General features: G+C 31.8%; 1 protein-coding gene across 3 annotated transcripts in view; it reads left to right on the forward strand.

Annotated features, from left to right (window-relative positions):
- The window catches only part of LOC118186114 (uncharacterized), a 149,494-nt gene that overhangs the window by 92,270 nt on the left and 36,487 nt on the right, over positions 1 to 20,737 (forward strand). For all 3 annotated transcript variants that reach the window (XM_035356142.2, XM_035356149.2, XM_085814354.1), the window contains 3 exons: positions 8,179 to 8,328; positions 11,478 to 11,621; positions 14,664 to 19,382. In XM_035356142.2, coding sequence (XP_035212033.2) covers positions 8,179 to 8,328; positions 11,478 to 11,621; positions 14,664 to 19,382 — 5,013 coding nt within the window. The remainder of the gene's footprint in view (positions 1 to 8,178; positions 8,329 to 11,477; positions 11,622 to 14,663; positions 19,383 to 20,737) is intronic.

A 20,737-nucleotide genomic window follows, 5' to 3' on the forward strand; every position in this document is an offset into this window, starting at 1 on the left:
CATAATAAACACACTAAAATGCATTTTGTACTTATTGCATATATGCATGACTTGTAAAATTTTGCATATGCACATTTTCCATACATATATTTAATATTTTTAAATTTTAGGAACAAAAGAAAATATTTTCTTGAATATTATTTTAAGATTAAAATTTGATACTCGTACATATGATACTAAATAAAATATTAAAATTGGCACTTGATTCAAAAACATTTATATATGATTAAAATTGAAAAAAAGTCATTTTTCATGAAACTTTGAAAAACATGTTTTTCATTCTTTTGTAAGCATAGAGGCACTTCACATGTTTCACACACCCAAAATGTTCGTCGTTCTTCTTTTGATATGCTGCAATATGCACATCTTCTCCTGCTCGTTCTCTTTGGTGTTTTACTTACATTTTTTAGTCTCTTTTCTGGTTGTACGAAAGAGTTTTTAGTTTTTATTTGAACTGGGGATTTCAGTTTTCTTTCAGCTGTTTCTTGCCTGCAATTGCCATTAGACCTTTTATAACTGAGAGAAGAAAATCTCATTGTTTTTACATCATGATCAGGTTCGCGAACAAACTTAAATAGAATAAATGCGTTTACTATACTCGCATCTAAAAAGTAAAATAAAAAAAAAAATCATGTGCCACCATTTCTTGCTTTTGCGGTCTATTTCATATAGTCCTTTCAGTTGATCAATCAGTCGACATATCCCATATTCTTAATATATGACATAATGCTGTTTGGGCACAGTTCTTTTTTGTCTTTCCATCTAGTTCTTTTCTATTAATTTCTTTCATTTCAGTTGCCTTTTCCAAGCAAGACAGGATAGAAACGGATCTTTTATCCTTCCATTTTATGCAATAAATTGAATCATCGCTAACTGAAAAGTCTATATATTCTCTTGACATAAATTTGTCTTTTAAATTTTTGGGTAGATACTTCCGATCCATATATACAGTGCCACATGCATAGATGAGTCTATCTTTAAAAAGCGAAACAAATTATAACTACTTCCTTTTCTTCTTCAGCAATAACTTCAACCTCAGTTATTCTTTCTTGGATTTCAATTTCATCTGAATCAGAACTGACATCTGAAGCATTTGAGTCACAATCGGATGGTAATTCAGCAAAAAGATCCAAAGCTTCCTGAGTTGTTAATTTTTTTCTAGACATTTTAGCACATCAGAGCATACAACGGATGTAAAAGCGAGCGCAATCACTGAAAAAAAAAGATGCAAAAAAGAAAAGAAAAAATAATCGTGAGTGCTGCCATCTATTGAGCGGAAATTCAAGTGTGTGGTGGGACAAATTTTAACCCACTTATTTCAACTGCAAAATTAATGTTATAAAATATTGAATCCAATTAAGATTTTTGAAAATAAAATACCTTTGAATATTAAAAAGAATCATACATATCATAAATTGTATACCAAAATTTTTAAAATATTGAGAAATGCGAGATACATGGATATCACTTTTGTGATCCTATTTTGAATATTTTTTGCTTATAAACTTAAGCCCTGGTATAGTAGTAACATCTACTGAGAAAAATAATAACTAAAATAGATTATTTTTAAAAGATTAGAAAATTTCTAACGGAAATTGCTAACTGAGAAAATAAATATTAATTAAGTGGGACATATATTGACCCACCATGCCGCAAAGGGTTAAATGGTTTTTGTTGATCTATTCTTAGGTGATCTTCTATCAGCAGTCCACCATTTGCGTTCTTTTACCCAGTATCTGTGTTTAAAATGATTGCAGATATCTATTCCTGATTTCCTTCTGAGTTTACTTTTTTATATTGCAATTGTTTTTCGGATTTTGACATTATTAAATGCCATGTGTTCAATTGTATTGACTTTTCATAACTCTTAAATTGTCTTTCATGAAAGCTATGTTGTTTGCTTGTCTTCACCTAAGAGTAACCAACTTGATTTAAACGAACGGCATTGTATGGGTAAAACATCTAAAATCTTGCAATTGAGTACCATGTTGGGTAATTTATTTTCATTTTCCTTTTTAATTACTGAATGCAACTCATTCCATAATTTTTTTTTTACTTTGGAAAGGTAAGCTGCCTGAAAAAACTGTATGCATGTATTATAAGTTTATTTTCCAATGATGCTTCAAATAACTTATGTAGTTCCAACCACTGTAGCAGCTTAAATCTCATAATGTTTTCAGAGTTTCTTCTGCCATAGAATTTGTTAAAACCATCATAGAACTTATTGAACATTGTGAAACTTTTTAACATCTTCATTATATTTCTCTTGTTGAGCAATTGAAATTTGTACTGGAAGATTTTTCTGGTTTTACTTAAGTTGCTTCCAAAATTTTTAAAGCACCAGGATGTTAGCTTAAAATAAAAATGTTCTCTGTTTCACGGGGGAATGGTGTATACACCTGGGTACCTCGGCCAAAGGCCTTACCCCTATCGAACAAAATTAAAAAATTCCTAATTATGTGAGCATTAACACAAAGAAAATTTCTAAATAATATTTAAAAAAATCGAACTATATAAAGAGATTTAAGTAACAAATTACATAATAAATTTTGTCACAACTTTATGGTATGTCGTTATATTATAATAAAAAGGTAATAAAGTTAAGCAAGACATTAACATTACTTATTAATAACAAGTTAATATAAGATAAGAATTTAAAAGTTAAAACAGAGTTGACTAATGGGGGAAGCATCTGTTAGAAGCTTTTCGAGCCGGTGAGAAATATCTTGAAAGGGAGACATACAGCAACTGGAAGAATAAACAAGAAGTAGGTGTAACTGCTTCGGTGAAAATTTTAAAAGGGGAAAAGAATAAAAATGCAGGTAAACAATGGATAAGTTTGAGCAATTTGAAATATTAAATTGGCACTGGTCCTGTCAAACAAAATACAAAATATGTGCATATGTGAGAGGAGATATATGTATAAAACAATATGCATAGTTTCAATATATAATACAAATGCTGGATAATAATGCAGGTAACATTAAGAAAATACCAATCAGTATTTACATTAAGTATGGCCATAGGGCGTTCGCTGTTGGCAGGATCATTAATGTCATAATTACATATTTTATTTTTATTTTTTTTTTTTTTATTATTATTATTAAAAGAAACACAACAAGTTCCCCATGTACCACATAGTATCACATGGGGCTTACAGAAGTAAGTAAGAAACACAATACAAACTAAACAGAAGAGAAAATTGAAATAAAATTAAGGATGATTACACAGTTTTACAATGAATTGACAAAAAATGTTAAAAGCACTTCTCTCGGAAATAAATTGGTAAAACTCTGGAGGCCAGTTAATATTAAAATTTTTCAGTCCCAGTTTCAAGACTTTTCTTTCGTTCTCATATTTAGGACATAGAAGAAGCACATGTTCTACATTCTCCTCGCCGCCGTGGACACAGTCACAGACAGACTCAGGACTCAACTTAAATCTGTTCAAATAACTTTTAAAATTCCCATGTCCAGTAAGAAACTGGGTTAATTTATAATTTGTGAAGAAATGATGACACGACAATCTCATTTTAATAGAAGGGAAAAATCTTCTAGTTAAACTCCCTTTATTTGAATTAATGAATTCGTGATTCCACGACTCCACAATGCTTTTATACATGAACTTCTTATAGAAGGAATTGGGGATATTGACAAAAGTGTCAATTTCCTGCTTAGTCGCAGTCTTAGCAAGGAAATCGGCTCGTTCGTTCCCAACAACACCTGTATGACCACGAGCAAATGAAAATGAAACCGAAATATTTTTATCCTTTAGATTTTTCAGTTCTTTTTGAATCTCAATAATGATATTATTAGAAGAAGAAATACATTTTAAGATCTCCAAGGATGAAAGGGAATCAGTACAAATGAGATAGTCTGAAACAGCACTGTTTTGTTTAGAGACCCATTTGATGGCGAAGTTTAAGCACAAAAGTTCAGCTATGAAAACGGTACATTCATCTCTGATTCTAAATTGAAAGTGCTCAAATTCAAGACCATTTTTGAAGATAACAAATGCGAGACCAACCTTGCCATCAATTTTGCTGCCATCAGTATAGCAAGTTACAGGCGAATCATCTACGACTTTATTGCTAAACTGAATAAAATTAACAGCATTTCTTTCTGAAGGATGAGGGAGATCAGATAGAGGTAATATACAATCATACTGAGAGACAGTAGAAGCAGAAATATTTTCCTTATAAGCAATAGAATGAAGAATGGCAATGTCAATTGGAGGAAAGCCAGAAATTGCATAAACAGACTCATAGCTTACGGTACGATATCCACATATAACCCGCAGAAGTATCCGCCTTTGAACACGTCGTAAATATCTATAATTTATCTTCTTCTTGAGCGATATACCCCAGACTCTAGAGCCATACATAATGAAGGGGGCAATTCCTTGTTTATAGATGAGCGAATGAACGTTGTAATTAATACCGTATGTGTTGCGTGCAATACGACTTAATCCACGCTGTAATTTATCACATTTCTCTGATACATAAGTTAAGTGTTGTTTCCAAGAAAATTTACAGTCAAGAAAAACCCCAAGATATTTCATTTGCTTTACCACAGTCAAAGGGGTGCCATCGAGAGATAACTGAAATGCATCATAACAGATGTTTCGCTTTTCAATAATCATAATCCTGGTTTTATCAGGATTAAAATCTAATTTAAAACCTTTTGACCAGTTGGAGGCGAAATTTAAAGTCTCTTGTGCCTGTAAAAAAGTAGCAGAAAGGTCCCTACTCTAGAAGCAAAACAAAACATCATCCGCAAAGGCTATAGTATCACAACAAGCAAGATTTTCCAGTTTTAATAGGAGATCATTAATAATAATATTCCAAAATGTAGGTCCTGAAACAGAACCTTGAGGGCAACCCCTTTCAAGGTGACGAATTGCAGAAGCCGAGCCCAATTGCAATTTGGCCGCCCGATCATTTAAAAAATCAGCAGCAAGTGAAAAAATATTCATTGGAAGTTCCACTTTTTTGAGAAGATTGAGAATACAAGGCCACCACGCATAGTCGAAGGCGCCCTTAATATCCAAAAAGACCAAAATAGTGTGCAAGTTTTTCTTTTTTCCTCTCTGAACAATTTCATTCAAGCGTAAAAGAGCATCTTCAGAACTTTTTTGAGGTGTAAAACTATACTGATTACCAGAAAGAAGGTCTCTATGGCGGAGATACCAGCAAATTCTGTTAATAAAAAGTTTTTCCAAGCACTTACCCAAAACAGGAAGTAAGCTTATACACCTAAGGTTATCTAGGCAAGGAATCCTAGACTCATTTCCTTTAGGAATAAGAATTACTTGAGCATGTTTCCAAACACGTGGGAAAATGCCAACATTTAAGCAAACGTTAAAAAGTTTATGGAGAAATTGAGGAAACATTAAATGAAACTGTTTAATAATCTCATTCGAAATAGAGTCAGGACCAGGTGATTTATTTGGTTCCAGCATAGAAATAACTGTATTAACTTCATCACAAGAAAACATAGGATCTACAAAAGAAGAATAAGCAGTATGCGCAGCTTGACGGTATTCCCTATGCAAATCATCATCATTTTCCTCTAGATCCGAGGGGAAAGATTTCTGAAGCACAGCAGTAATTGTCTCTTCTAAAGAGTTGGTTGTCTCTCCAGTGGAAAGACAAATACCAGTTATTTCAATTTTTTTCATGAAATCTCTTTTAACTCCATACGTGTAAATCTTTTTCCATACATTGCGAACATCAATGGTCGAAAGAAATGTTTTCCAAGACTGAGATTTAGCATCGGCAAGCTTTAGATTGTAAACTTTTCTATATTCAAGATATTTACTTTTATAAAGTTCTCTAAGAGGCGGATTTTTACAACGCTGAAATCTACGCCTAGAGGCATTAAGCCTTTTTCTCATACAAAAAATTTCGGCAGACCACCAAGGAACATTGTGCTTACCATGATTCCTAACAGGTATGTAAATTTGAGATGCCTGGAGAAGAACAGAACTAAAATTCTCAACAAGAGTATTTAGTCGAGAACCGTCAGTACTGTCGTTAAGAATATCAATGAAATGGGTGATGCGAGAAGAACAAAATTTTCGAAAACGATCCCAATTTGCTTTCCCTGTATTGAAGATTTTAAAAGGAACATTTGAGGTGTCTCGTAAGAACGTAGAAAGACAAAATTCAAATTCAATCATCATATGATCAGAAAGGGATTCTTTTTCAGACAGTCGCCAACTCGAAATATCCTGGAGAAGATCTGAACCAATAACAGTAACATCAATATAACTAGAACCCTGAGTTGCCTGAAACGTAGGTCCATAATCTTCATTAATAACAAATAGGTTGTTGGCAGAAATAAATTCACTCAGTTTATCTCCACGAGAGTCAGAATAGGGACTAAACCATAATTCAGATTTGCCATTAGAGTCCATACACCAAACCAGTCGATTAAGATTTTTGGACATAAAGACTTGACTAATTTTATGAAGATCTAAGTCAATGTTTCTTGAGGGTTCAAAATAGTATGAAAAAAGAGTGAGCACAGTTGAGCCAACAGTAATATCCAAGGTAACCATATTATAATCCGTATTTTTATAATCAAGAAATGTTGATAGATCACGTGATCGAATAATGATTGCCGCCTTTACATTATCAGAATTAGGATCACAATAAAGTCTATAAGTGCCAGGATATCCTGGAAGAAAATTCTTGTAATAATGAGGTTCCTGAATCAAAGCACAGTCAATATCATCAGCTTCCATATTTAAAATTAGCTGTTGTGTCGCAGATTTGGATTTATGAAGATTTAACTGCACACACTTTAGAACGCGTCTAGCCATAATCAATTCGAGATTGAATGTTCTTTCTCATAAATTCATGACTAGGACAGCATTCTGAAAAAGGTTTGTGATTAACATTCACTTTTTTATAGCTGTTATTTGTTTTATGATTGAAGTGGATGCAATTTATACAAGCTACAGCATTCCTATTCGAACAATCCCTTGCCTTATGTTCTCCAGAACAGTTAAAACAGGCTGTTCGCTCACGACATTCATCAGCACGATGGTTGTACCCAAGACACTTAAAACATCTATTGATGATAATAAAATCGTACATATTTTAATGGCAGAGTTTTGAATATTTTTTTGGCTTTCGAAAAATTTCCTTGCTAATTTACAATAAATAGTATTAAGCTGGTCCATTTTGAGCTCAAAATGGATATGGTTATTATGAATGTACCGCTGTGAGTTTGAAATTTGATGTAATATACAATTTTGGGCTATTTGGAGCCTCTATCTGTCCGATTTGCAAGAATATGCCCATACTGTCCAGGCATAACAGAGCATGGAAGCAATACGGATTTGTAAATGAGTAACTTGTTGTCTATAGACAGAACGCTGTTCCGAGCAATTAAAGGGATAGTGCATAAAAATGTTATCCCATATTTCCATATAAGCCATTTGTTTTCACGTGCTAAAGGCTTTACTTGGATCTTTGATACTGATATTTAAACTAATTTCAAATGCTACGACAAAAACGAAACACTTACAAGATTAGGCTGCATGAATCTTATCAATTCAAAGCACTTGACACAGTGTGGTAACTTGCTTTTGCCCATAACCTAAAAAAAATTGTTTCTATAACAAAAACAGGAAAAGAAATATCAGGACGAAAAATAGGGAGTTTAAATTGGAATTACTAACTAAAGCAGAACTACATGTTTTGGAACAACAGCATTAGGAAACGTGATCTTCTGATGATAACAATAGTCACCATTGCCAGAAGTTATTAATTAAATTATATACTATTATTATTAACTTTTTTAAACTTTTAGAACCAGCCCTGATAAGGGCGTGGTAAGTTGCAGTTAAGAGCTTTTAATCAGTATTGAACAGCCAAGATTGGATGAGAATATGGACAAGTTAGTAAATTTTTTTGCTTGCATTTCTTATAGAATTTTGTAAATTTGATGCATGTTGAATTATAAGGAATTTGGTACACATAAACAAGAAGTAAATTATTAATAAAACAGTATTTTTGTTTAGGTTCTGATCATATAAATTGAACTACTGTATTAAACTCGCATTTGTAATGCAACATAGATGATCATTATTTTGACATTCCTTGGTGTACTTTTCACTGTTTTGCTGTTTTTGTGAATACCTCACTAATACTTTATTTTATTTTTTTAGTCATCATCTTGCAGTTGTCATGATGGTGTTCGTTTAATTTACCGAGCACAGAGTTCTCAAATGGAAGATTCTGAACCTTTAACTGAAACCTTAATTAATTTATTTCTTGTCCGTGATCTCCTCTTTCAGTCTGATTACTGCTGCACAAGTGTAAGTTATTGGAATAAGTATTTTTATTCTTCAATTTTGAATCTTTACATAAGCTAAATTTAAAGGCAGTATATGAGATTTATTTTACAAGTAATAAATCTTTTCATATCAATATGAATATACTTCTTAATGGATGCATTTAATTTTCTTAATTTTTAGTAAAATTTTTATTTTGTAACATGATTTGATGCTGTCTCCAAAATTTATAAGCTTGCCTGTAAAATATCAGTGCTACAAGTTCAGTAAGAGCAGGTTCCGGTTATAAGCTGTATTATTCTCTATTTATTAACATGGCATTTTAAGGGATATTGATTTTTTATATAAAAATATTGCTGAAAGTTAATAAGTTAAACATTATAAATTTATAATTTTTGTCCAAATTTATTTCAAAGTTTGTTTTGTGCTGTGTAATCATTTAAATTTCTGCAATGTAGATGCTCCCGTACCTTCCACATTTCAAATTGTTAGGTCAATTTTTTTGGGGGGGGGGTTGGAGTTGCATTTTATTAAATTAGTTTTCAGACCCTAAAGTAACTGCTAATGATGTAATAATTAAGCAGCATAATTCTACATTTGTATTCCTCTGTAATTTGCATATAGCTGTATAATTAGTAGCATCTTGAGCGATGTGTATACATTTGTTTGTATAATAGGCAAGAGCTCAAAATTGCCATTTCTGAAAACTATAGGCAAGAGCTCAAAATTGCCATTTCTGAAAACTATGTAAGTTCAGATTTATGAAAAGAGAATTTTATATAATTTTGTTAACCAAGTCGTGTTTTTGTGTTTTTTTACTCAAAAAATTGGCATGCGTAATTTTTTTCTTTTCTTTTGAGCTCGTGAAGTACAGTATGTGCCAAAATATACAGTATTGAAATGAAAAGATTAACAAAATTGCATTATTTTCATTTGTGAGTTTATTTCTCCTGAAAGAAATTAACATACACATTATATACATACACACACTATTAGCGTGTTGATTTACTACGGTTTGCATAATGTAAGTGTTCAAAGTGTGCGCTGCCTTGCTGTAAAGAGTGGTTTATATTGTTCATGCAGATCCTCAGACATATCCTAAAACAAAGGTAGCTGCAGACGCCAGTAAAATGAGTTGATTTTCTCACATAATGCAGGCATAGTTTTTGGTGAATCTTCACAGTTGAACACACTCTCTTTTGACATTCCCTACAAGTAGCATCAGGTGGTGTAAGGTCAGGGGTATGGGAAGTCAGTACCATGTGAAATGATTCATTCTGGAAAGTTTTCTTGCAGCATGGCTAGAGATTTTTGAGTGGGATCAGGTGGTGTAAAGTCAGGGGTATGGGAAGTCAGTACCATGTGAAATGATTCATTCTGGAACGTTTTCTTGCAGCATGGCTAGAGATTTTTGAGTGGTATGGCTGGTCACTCCATCCTGTTGATATTACTGTCTATTCATCTGAATGTTCCTTGCACGACAGAACCTTTTCAAATCCTGAAGAAATGGCTTGATTTAGTAAACCCCTGCAGCATTCTTGGGTGATGGTAAGATTATTGCTTTCATCATCTCCAGTGAAAATAGGGGTTTAATAAACCGTGTGCTGAGATGGCTCACCATATCATCACACGTGCACTGTGTAGCGGTTTCTGGATGATAACATCTGGCCACTCAAAACCAAGGAAGTGAGTTGTTTGGCGATTCATGTAGCCGTTCAAGTGAATGTGACTTTATTAGAGAACCACACATTCTTCAAGAAATCTGGATCTTGGTACACCATGGCCAAAAATGTTCTATATTACACCATCCTGGCTTGCATATCTTGCTCTGTCAAGCATTGTCCAATCTGTATCTGGTACAGAAATTCATCTATGTTCTTAAGAAATTGGCGAATGGACGTACTGCTGATGTTCAGTTTCAAGGCCATTCATCATAGACTTTGTCAGGGTGAATGCAGCATCTGCTATGGAACATGTGCATGGGTCTCATTTGTCGAAACAGTTACTGGTTGACTAGACCTCTCCTTCCATTGGCAGTGTACAGAACGGCACAATTTCATAACAATAGACAGCATAACTGTGTTACTTGGTGCTGTCTTATTAAACTCCTGTAGGAATTGTTCTGCCACCTTTTTCAAACTCTGTCCACCTTCACGATTGTTTCCATATGAGCAGCAATAATGCTCAACTATGAATCCTTTTCCTTTGTTGAAAGACCCATTTCCAACACACAACATAACTTCCTTTTCACTACTATAAACATGTGCAGCTGGAGCTATGTCCCATTGACAAACACACACACACACATGTTCGACATGTGTGAGTTTCAGTACTGTATATTTTGGCCCATAACTGTACTTGAATCATGTTATGTCAATTAACTGTTGAAAAACTCATGTAAATAATTTAATTTTTTAACATCAAAATAGGAATAATTTTTTATTAGTTTTCTTAATGTAGGCTAATGAGCATTTAGTTATCTCACATTTTATTATGTTAAACTGATGAATAATGCCGTATATTTATAGCATGAGAAAATGTTGATTAAATTATTGTAGTTCTGTACCTTATACATACACACCTTATGTACCTTATACCTTATACAAATGCTGTAGTAGATATAGAAGATGCATAATGAAGAACAAACTTGCATTGCAGAGTTCATTTAAAAAATAAATTAATTAGCATTTCCAGCCACAAATTATTTGACACATTAATCATGTCTATTCCAAAACATTTGCATTTATATATATATATATATATATCTGTGTTAAGAAGAGAAGCAGCAAGTACTATAAATAAGTGGAGGAGCAGAAGCAAAGTGCATTTTGTTCAAGACACGAATGAATACGATGACACGAATGAATACGTTCAAGACACGAATGAATACGAAATGACACGATAAGTTTGAATTTACACAACATTTTAACTGGCTAACATGTTTTCTGAGTTTCAGCTCACAAAACATGATGTTTAAAAATACATTATGTAAAAGTTATATGACATGAATTAATCTGGAAATGATGTTGGTCAAAGAGTTTTATTATAAGCAGTTACTATTTTTGGAACAGAAAGAGGAAATATTCAAATTAAAATGAAGATTAAACTAAAATTAGCCAACTAAAATTAGAAGTTTGCTTTACATTTAAATATACTTCTTGTTTGATTTTTAGGAATTAATGAGATTGTGGTGTGAACTGCAAGCTAAGAAACAGAAATCAGCATCTGAAATTCAAGAAGCTGCACAGAAATTATTGGTTGGCCATGCTTCCTGTAGCGCACAGTTTTATTTATTTGTTGACATTTTATGGGAAAAAGTAAGGTTATTTCTTTTTATGGCTGATTTAAAATGTTTATACCTTGTTTACCTCTTTTACAAAAGAAAATTGTTTGGTTTCGTAACTTTGCATTTGTTTTTCAAAGATTAATTGGACTAGATCATTGAGTAAAATAGATTTTCATTAGTTGATTTTTATCATAATTTTTTTCCTTTTATGATTAATCATATTTCTTTTTATGATTATATAATTCAAATTTTGATCTGAAGGGAAGATCATCTATTAACCAACTTATTGATAAATATAATGTATTAAAAAATCATAATATATGGAAATGCGATTGATTTATGTCTCTTTCTTTCATAGCATATGTTATTTTTCTCCAAGAACTACCAACTAATAGGTAGCTAAAGCCACAGCTTTTAATGAATTTGATTCCTGATATTTTATTAGATTGGTTATAAATTTGAATGTACAATGAATTTTTGTGATTTTCCCATTTTGTAATGTAAATAGTATCCATTTCTTTAAAAATAATTGATAGGAACCTTTTCTACAGTAAGTAAATCGTGGTAATCGCCTGGTATATGATTTACCTCTTTTTAGTTAGTTGGTTATTTTTTAGATGGTTGGACTGTAATTGGTTGTTGTTTTAATCATTTTCTTTTAGTGACATTTTATCACATGTTCGAATTAAAAAATGGCATTTTAGTGGCACCATGTAATAATTAAATTACTAAAAGTGATAGATTGCATATTACATCATATTGTATCTATTCATAGACTGTAAATTAAAAAGTGACATTTGTCGGTATTTAAAATTTATAAAAATTCTGTGCTTTTTTTTAATATTTTCATCCTACATAACATATATTTATTGGAGTATCTTAGTATCTATCCATAGGTAACATGTTCGTAAACTGCAGGTAATAATGAATAATGCATAAAGCAGGATACTTTTGTAACTTACATAATTATTATTACATTTAATTAATAACTTGGTAAAAGTTTACAATTGGGTTCCCCTTATTTCTTGGCAATTCTTTTTTGATGCCAAGATCAGCGCCAGGAAGGCACAATTTCAAGATGGCCACTACACAAAACCAAAATAAGAAGTCAAAGAATTGCACAAACTGTGTGTCCATGTACACATCGATCTGTTTTCACTTAAAAAAAAAATCCTAGAATTGCATAAACTAGGCATTGTGCACTGCCTTAAATTTGTCCATGTACACATCAATCTATTTTCATTTAAATAAAATCAGGAAGCTAAATCAAAGTTAAAACTATCATGTTAACCAGGAGTGAGATTTCATGGCCAAAATTTAAGAAAAATTGTCGCTAATCGAAGGGGCACCCAATTCTACACTATAACCATAACTTATGTCCACAAGATATTGCAAATAGTAAATAATGTGATAAAAAGTGTTCTCCGTGTAACAATATATTACACACTGTACTACCAAAGTAATGTAGAATATATTTGCTGGGTGTAAACTTTCTCTTATATCTTAGAAAGTAAACTAGTTTGGCATTTTAATTTAATTTACAGAAACTTAAGAAGAGTGAAAAATGCGAAATGAAGTTCTTATGCTGTATGGTATAACATACGTTTCAGACAATTGAAGAAATATTAATTATTCATTTTCCTAACACTAATAGTTTGATAGTAGTTAGTATCAGTAGTCTTTTGTTTTGATGTCCTTGTTATGGTAAAAAGAGCTTGGAAAAAGAAAGGGAGCTGCATTAATGGAATACTAATGAGGATATAAAAAATGCTGAAAACAAGAGTAGAAGAAAGGTTAAATGGAAGCATAGATAAGGGGGGTACAAAAATTGAATAAAATATTTTCTGATCATTAATGGTTGAGATTTCTTGCTAACATTGGTGTTCTTTGCATGTCAAATTAGTCTGTAGTTCATAGTTTGAAGGAATTTCCTGTAACTTGAAAATACTTGTAAAGGTTCTATAATTATCATTTTCATGTTCGATATTTAATTATCTTAGCTCCAAATGATTATGCAGCTGTTTGGGAGTGTATGAACTGCTTCATTTTTGTTATGTTATGAACTGTTGTCATTTTTCTTCCATTTGAAAACTTAACAACTTAAGTGAATCCCCCCCACACTACCGCTTTAAACCAGATATTGAATCTGTGGATACAGAGTTATGACTTCATAATTTCATACATAATTTAGAAATCATTCATGTATACATAAAATAATTTTTCTAACTATATTTAGATATGAATGTATTTGTTTAATGAATGTCAAAATATTAAAAAAAAAAAAAAAAAAAAAAAAAAAAAACTAAGCATCATTAACTGTTTGCTTTACATTATTATTAAAAATCTTGATCTTTATTAGCATAATTTAATTATTGATATCTTTCATATCTTTCTTTTTTTGACTTTTTCCATTTAAATCTAGATTCCATATATTTAATATTATTATCTGCTCTTTTTATCATTTTGTAAAATTTAAAAGTAGTTTTTTATTTAAATTAGTGTTATTATTTCTTTCATATTCTTCAGGATTGTTAGCTAGTTCTTGCATATAGTTTTTAATGCTGTGTATTGTATTATTTATATTTTTCAGTGATAAATGAATATTTGAAAACTTAAACATGATTTCTTTCTCAATATTGTTATCACTTTATATATATATATATATATGTCTTATAATCTATACCTATATTGACCAAATCTGAATCTCAAAATTATTTTAATTTAAAAGGAAGGAGATCACACAGATAATGTTTGTTATAATACTATTGCTATTATGTGGGTTACTTCATTCCATTTTGCATGTTATGATATTAACATAACTGCAGTAAAGATTTGATTTATTGCACTTATGTCATAGAATTTATAAATATAGTAAAATATTTTGTATATTTTCATCTTAAAATATTTAAAATTTGCTGTAGTTAGGGAGTGGTTCCATATATACTAAAGTACTCCAGTTTATTCATTGTAGAAAATTTAAAAAGTAGATGTATTGAACTAGCACTTTAAAATATTGAGAGAACAGTATGCCTTGATAGTTTTATTATATTATTCTATTCTTTTCTTTTTATAGTTTGGTGTGTCTCTTTTGCCTTTATATTTGGAAATGTATCTTAGAGGACTGACATCAGATTTAAATTATTTAGAAGCAGCTAGGCAAGCAGACAATAAAGAATATGTTATAGAAATTGAAAACCACATGGCAGCTATGTATTTTAAGTTATCATCCATGTTTAATTCAATTAATAAAGAAGTTTCTTTGGAATGCATGCTGAGTGCATTTTCCTTAGATCCAACCAAAGAACGATTAGAATGGATTAAGAGATTGTCCCTTCAGATAGCCAAAGAAAAAGCCTTAAAAGCTAATGCTTCAAAGAACATTCTCTGCAAACACAAAACATGCAACAGTAATCCATGCTCCCATAACTACATTCATCCTGTCATCACAAAACGAAAATCTGTCATCATGTGTGATCAGGCCATTCAAGTTGGGGATGAACTACTTGACAGCTGTGAAAAAGAACAATCTGTTTTGTCTGCATCAGTAAACAACAATATTCAAGAAAACAGCAGTGCTATTATGGAGGAAATGAAAGGAAGAATGGAAGAATCTTCAGTGTTAAATGAAATAACTGTCAGAAAAGATGATATGTCTATAGAAGACTTGAAAGAAAATGAAGTTAAAGGAAATATTTTGCCTAGTAATACTTGTTCAAACATTAATAGTATTGAAATTAATGAACATTGTACCCAAAACTGCAATTCTAATCGTTCAGAAGATAGTGAAACATCAGCTTATCTTGAAACAGATAAAATAACTAGTGAGGAAAATGAATCAGATTCTAAAGTAACTGATTTAAAAACTAATGGAATAGCTGAGACAGTCCTGGAACCATCAACATTAATTAAAGCAGAATGTGCAAATAGCAAAAAAGAAAATTGTGATACATTTGTCCCTAGTGTAAATTGCAACCATGACATTACGGGAAAAAAAGAAAAAGATTTATCAATACCAAATTTTGATTCTGAAACCAAAAATGTTAATGATAAAATAGAAGTCAGTCTTTGCAGTAAAACTGAAGATTTAAGTAAAACTTTAGAAAGTGATGCCACCATTGATAAAGATTGCTTAGATGGAAATTTGACTGTAAGTGCTAATAATAAAAATGAAGAAAATGGTTTTGCATCAGAACTTATTAGGGACAGTTCTCCTGATTCTAAAGATACAGTTTGTGAAGCAGATATTGCTGTAAATGTGAAAATGAAAAATGACATTCAAAATTGTAATGAAAATTTTGAAGAAAAATTAGACATCTGTCAGTCATTAGATTGCAACCACCAATGCATAAATGGTTTTGAGAAAACTGCCCCATTAAATAATGAAAATGTTCATGGTCATTCTGAGATAGCAGATGAGTTTTGCACTGAAGAAATTGTAGGTAAAAATAGAGAAACAGATTCACTTTTGAATGTAAAACATAACACATTATCTTCAAATGAGAATATTTCCATTAGTACCAAAGAACAGTCGCAAAGTAAAGAACATGAAAATGTATCAGAAATACAATTGTTTCCTTCCAATAAAATCCAAACAAACACTAGCAAAAGTATGTGTGAAAATATATGTTTATCAGAAATGAATCCTGATTCACATGTAAAAAATAATGCATCTGTCCCCGTACATTCATTTTCTCATATTATATTAGATTCAAAAATACCAGGTATTTCCTGTAAACTTTTGTCAGATTTTGTCATCGTTCTGGAGAGTTTGAGGAATAAACAATTAAAGAGTTGTAATAAGTGGAGTCAAATTAAACATTTGTGTGAAGATTATTTAGAAACGGTTACCAATTTAAGATGTATGATGCTGAACATGCAGTTAAATGGAAGCATAGATAGTGAAGCAGATTCCACTTCTGAGCTAACTGCATTTCAAGAATTTCAATCACATCAGAGTAATGATAGTATAGTTGAAGATCGTTATGCTGATAAAAGCCATGTGTTCAAACGTTTTATGAATACAGATAAAGTGACAGATATGGCTACCTATGTAAATCTGTCTGATATACATTACCCTCAGATTCCACTGGAAAAACTTTTTTACACAGAGCACTCTTCTTCTCATATAGGCCATAAGAAAAAGCATAAAAAACACAGAAATCATGATAAAAACCCAGAAAAAGTGGCTTTAAGAAAATTACGCCATAGTTCTAGAGCAGAGCGTGAATTAATTAAGCGAAAGAAAAGGAAAAAGAGAAAAGGTAAAAGAGCTAAAGGGCATGCCAAAAAACATTATTTTACTCATGGAAAAGCCAATAAAGATTATGTAAAAAATAAAAAGAAAAAGCATAAGTTAAAAAAGAAAAAAGATGGGAACTCAGGTTTCATATCTGGTGATTACTGTAGTGATTTCAGCTCTGGTGAATTGATGCGTTTAGTCAAAGAACATTCAAATAGTTATTCAAAAATACCTGCAGCTACCTCAAAGCATCCTCATGCCTCTAGTTTTCCTGTTGGTGTAAGTCCCAGCATTGGCTCATCTGATTTGTCCAATGAGCCGTCAAGAAAGAAAAGAAAAGTAAGCTTCAATAAAAAGAAAGAAAAAGGAAAATGCCATGACAAGCATAAACATGAAAAGTCAAAGTCAAGTAAACGTAAAAAGAAAATTGTTATTGAAAGTTGTCAAGCTGGACTAAAAAATCTTACTCCTCAGGATACTTTGAATGGTAGTAATATTAATTCAGTGGGTGATTACTCACGTATTGTTCAGTTTGCAAGTGTGAAGAAAATGGAAGCTGTTCAAATTCGTCAGAGATCAGTTGCTCTTAACCTTTCAAATCAAAGCAGAAGTCGTGAAAATGAAACACCATTAGTTCATCAGTGCCCAGCAAATCCACAAATTAAACATTTAGTGCAACAAAATTTTGATAATTATTCCCCTGAAGATATAATGAAAATGCAGTTGTTGTTGGCAAGACAGCAGCCAGATGTTGTAGTCAGCAATGCTAATTCAGATTTCATCTCATCAGCTAACAACCAAGCTGTTTTAAAATACGTCTGCTCGAAAATGACTTCGCATTTGTTATCTGTTGCACAGTCTTCTAACTGCATTGTGGGCTCCGATTCAGAAGCTAGTAAATCTCCTATACCTGTTCTACCAGGTAAGGTTTCAGTGGTACAAAATTCAGTGAAGTCTTTCAATCAGCCTCAGAATCTCTCATCAAATATTAAGCATGTAATTATAGAAAGGAAAAATTTACCTTATACTATGAAGAACAGTAATACTTCTGTAAGCAGTGGTACATTAATACCTATTAGTTTAGCAAGTCCTTCTTGTTCCGATGCACATAATATGATGGGAACTGTTTTCAGCAGTGGATTAAATTATCCAACTTCTGTTGCATCTCCTCAGATGACCACTTTTGCTATCCCTGTTGCTCATAATGCATCTAAAAATAAGCTTGTTGCTGGAAAATTGATGATACCTATAAATACATGTGGCAATATCAGAAGTTCTTCAACCTTGCCTTCAACTGAGTGTGAAAATCATGCTTTTGCTACTGCATCTGCTAATCAACCATTGTCAGGTGTTATATTGGTGAAAAACGGAAACAGTGCACGCATTATTCCGTCTAGTCAACAACAGTGTAATGTTATGCCATGCTTGTCAGCTGCAAGATTTTCATTGCCATCTATTCGACAGAAAGCCAGTACTACTGTAACAAAAACAGTGCCCAAAATCATAAAGCAAGCAGCTAAAAAGCTTACTCAACCTCAAGCCAAGAAACCACGCTTGAAACCTCCTGCTGTAAACAAAATTGAACCAATTGTACCTAGTAATGTAGTTACTAGTGAGCAAACAGCAGCTGTTAATTTATCTTCAGATATACAACCAGCAATAAATAAATCTGAAATATGTGCTATACCACCTGAAATATCTTTACTTAAAAGCACCAATACTGATGATACTCCAAGTGATAGTGATCTGAAGTTCAGTGGTACAGAAGAAAAACCACTCTCTGATGATAATGCTTCTTTGAGGGAAGCAAAACAAGAAGATAACAAAAACTTAGCTGAAAATGAAGGATCTGTTGTACATTCTCCACAATCTAATAATTCGAATTTAGCTATATCAAGTATTCCAAATTCTCCTGCTAGTGCTCCTAGTTCCCCAAAACAAAAGAAAATTGTAGAACCTTCAGCATTAAATCTAGAAATGAAAGATCAAGAAATTCTAAAAGAAGATATGCCACAAGATTCTATTTCTGAATCTAAAAGCATTCAAAATTCACCTTCAGATAAAGTTGTTGATACTGATACTGACATGGGTCCTGGTACTACACCAACTGCACCTTGCCCAAGTCCTGTTAATGAAAATGTAGATAATACTGATGTAGTAATGGTAGCAGCTTCTGAGTCTCCTCCCTCTGAAGATAGTAATGCAACACGTGTAAATGTTGCAGCAGCAATTGTATCTGAAAAGGAAAATCTTCCTCTTATGAATAAAGCTCCAATTACCTCAACTAATGTGCCTGTTGAGAAAAAAGAAGCAGTTTGTACAGTTTCGAAAAATATAGCTGTTAGTCATGATCAACAAAAGCAACTTCAACCAATAACAGTTGGGAATATACTTTCAAGTCTCAGAATTCCTGGTAAAATATGTTCCCAAGGTAAAGCTGAAGGTGGGAACCAAGTTTCTGAAGTGCCAACTAGATCTTTCACTTCCATCAGTGATGCAGTCCGTTTCAGCTTGATGGATATGGATGATGCCACAGATTCTGTTGAAAATCAGGTAAAGCTTTTTAATTGTTTGAAATCTTATCTTTTCACACATATAAGAATTTTTATTTCAATTTGCTTAACTATTTGATTTCCTAATTCATTTTAATTCTTTAAAAAAAATTTTGTATCATTAGTCATTTTTAGCTTTGAAGTAAAACCATAGTATTGCAAAGCAAAATTGTGAAATTATTTTACTTTGCAATGTTAATAAGCATATTATATTAAGTTTTTACTTAGTAAGTAAATATCTGTGTAAGAATAGTATAGTGAAATCTTTCTATGATAGGCTGCTCTGGCTATCGGAATATTTTACTATCAAGAAACATTTTACAGGTTGCTTTCGTGATCAGCATATTTTATTATGGAGAAGCATTTACATAATATGGTAAAGAAAAAATAATACTTATGTAGTAAGTAAACAGGATTTAAAGTATTTTAGAATACCATCAAATGTAAAAAGGGGGGGAGGCTTATTTATTTATTTTTTATTGTCAGTAAATGAATAAAAAATTTCTTTAATAGGAAATTTGGGAACAGTTCCAATAATTTTTATTGGTCAACAAAGTTTTAAGACTTCATGTCTGATAATTAATAGATTTTTTTTTTCCTTTAATAATTTTGAATATATCTACAGAGGGTGTTAATACATTTTTAGAATGATTTCAGGGCCATTTAATTATAATGTTTAAAACATAGAGAGTATTTTTTAAATGTTTGATCTGATATTTTTTTCCTGACCTATTAAATCTGTGTCGTGATTTCCATGGTGGAAGGGCTTTTCATAAAATTTCCAGGGATATTGATTTTAATTCCTCTTCCACCATTTTTCAAAGTCCATTAACCGTGGTGGGACTGCACTTAAAAAAAGCTATTTTCAAGAGGGCAAAGGCATAAGTCCATGGGTGAAATGTTGGGGACTTCACAGGAATACCTCGAAAAGTTACATGTGCAATACATGTATCAGACTTCATTTTTTTAAGGAAAACAGTGGTATTTTTTTTTAGTACAACTTGTTGCTTTGTCATGATGAAGTTTACTCTTTGAAAGTCATTGGCATAACAAATTGAAATTTTTTTTCTGTGCATATGGGATGTAAAACTTTTCTTTTGTTAGTAGATTGAGTTGATTTTTAATATTTTTTTCCTACTCTTCTTATTTTTAATTTCCCATTGTAAGAGAATCTTACAGCAATGATTAGCACCTTGTGGAAAGTTTGTCAAAACTATGTTTTTACATTTCCCCCCCTCTTCATTTTGACAATAAATAGACCTTTTTGTGTTGCAGTTGGTTAGGTAAACCAATCCTTCTTCAAGGGTCACAGTGTATTTCGATATTTCTTTAACTAAATAGTTTTCGTACAGGGTT

The sequence above is a fragment of the Stegodyphus dumicola genome, chromosome 1 (assembly GCF_044657685.1).
Source record: "Stegodyphus dumicola isolate Sdum_Otavi_A_Nest chromosome 1, ASM4465768v1".
Classification (NCBI taxonomy): domain Eukaryota; kingdom Metazoa; phylum Arthropoda; class Arachnida; order Araneae; family Eresidae; genus Stegodyphus; species Stegodyphus dumicola.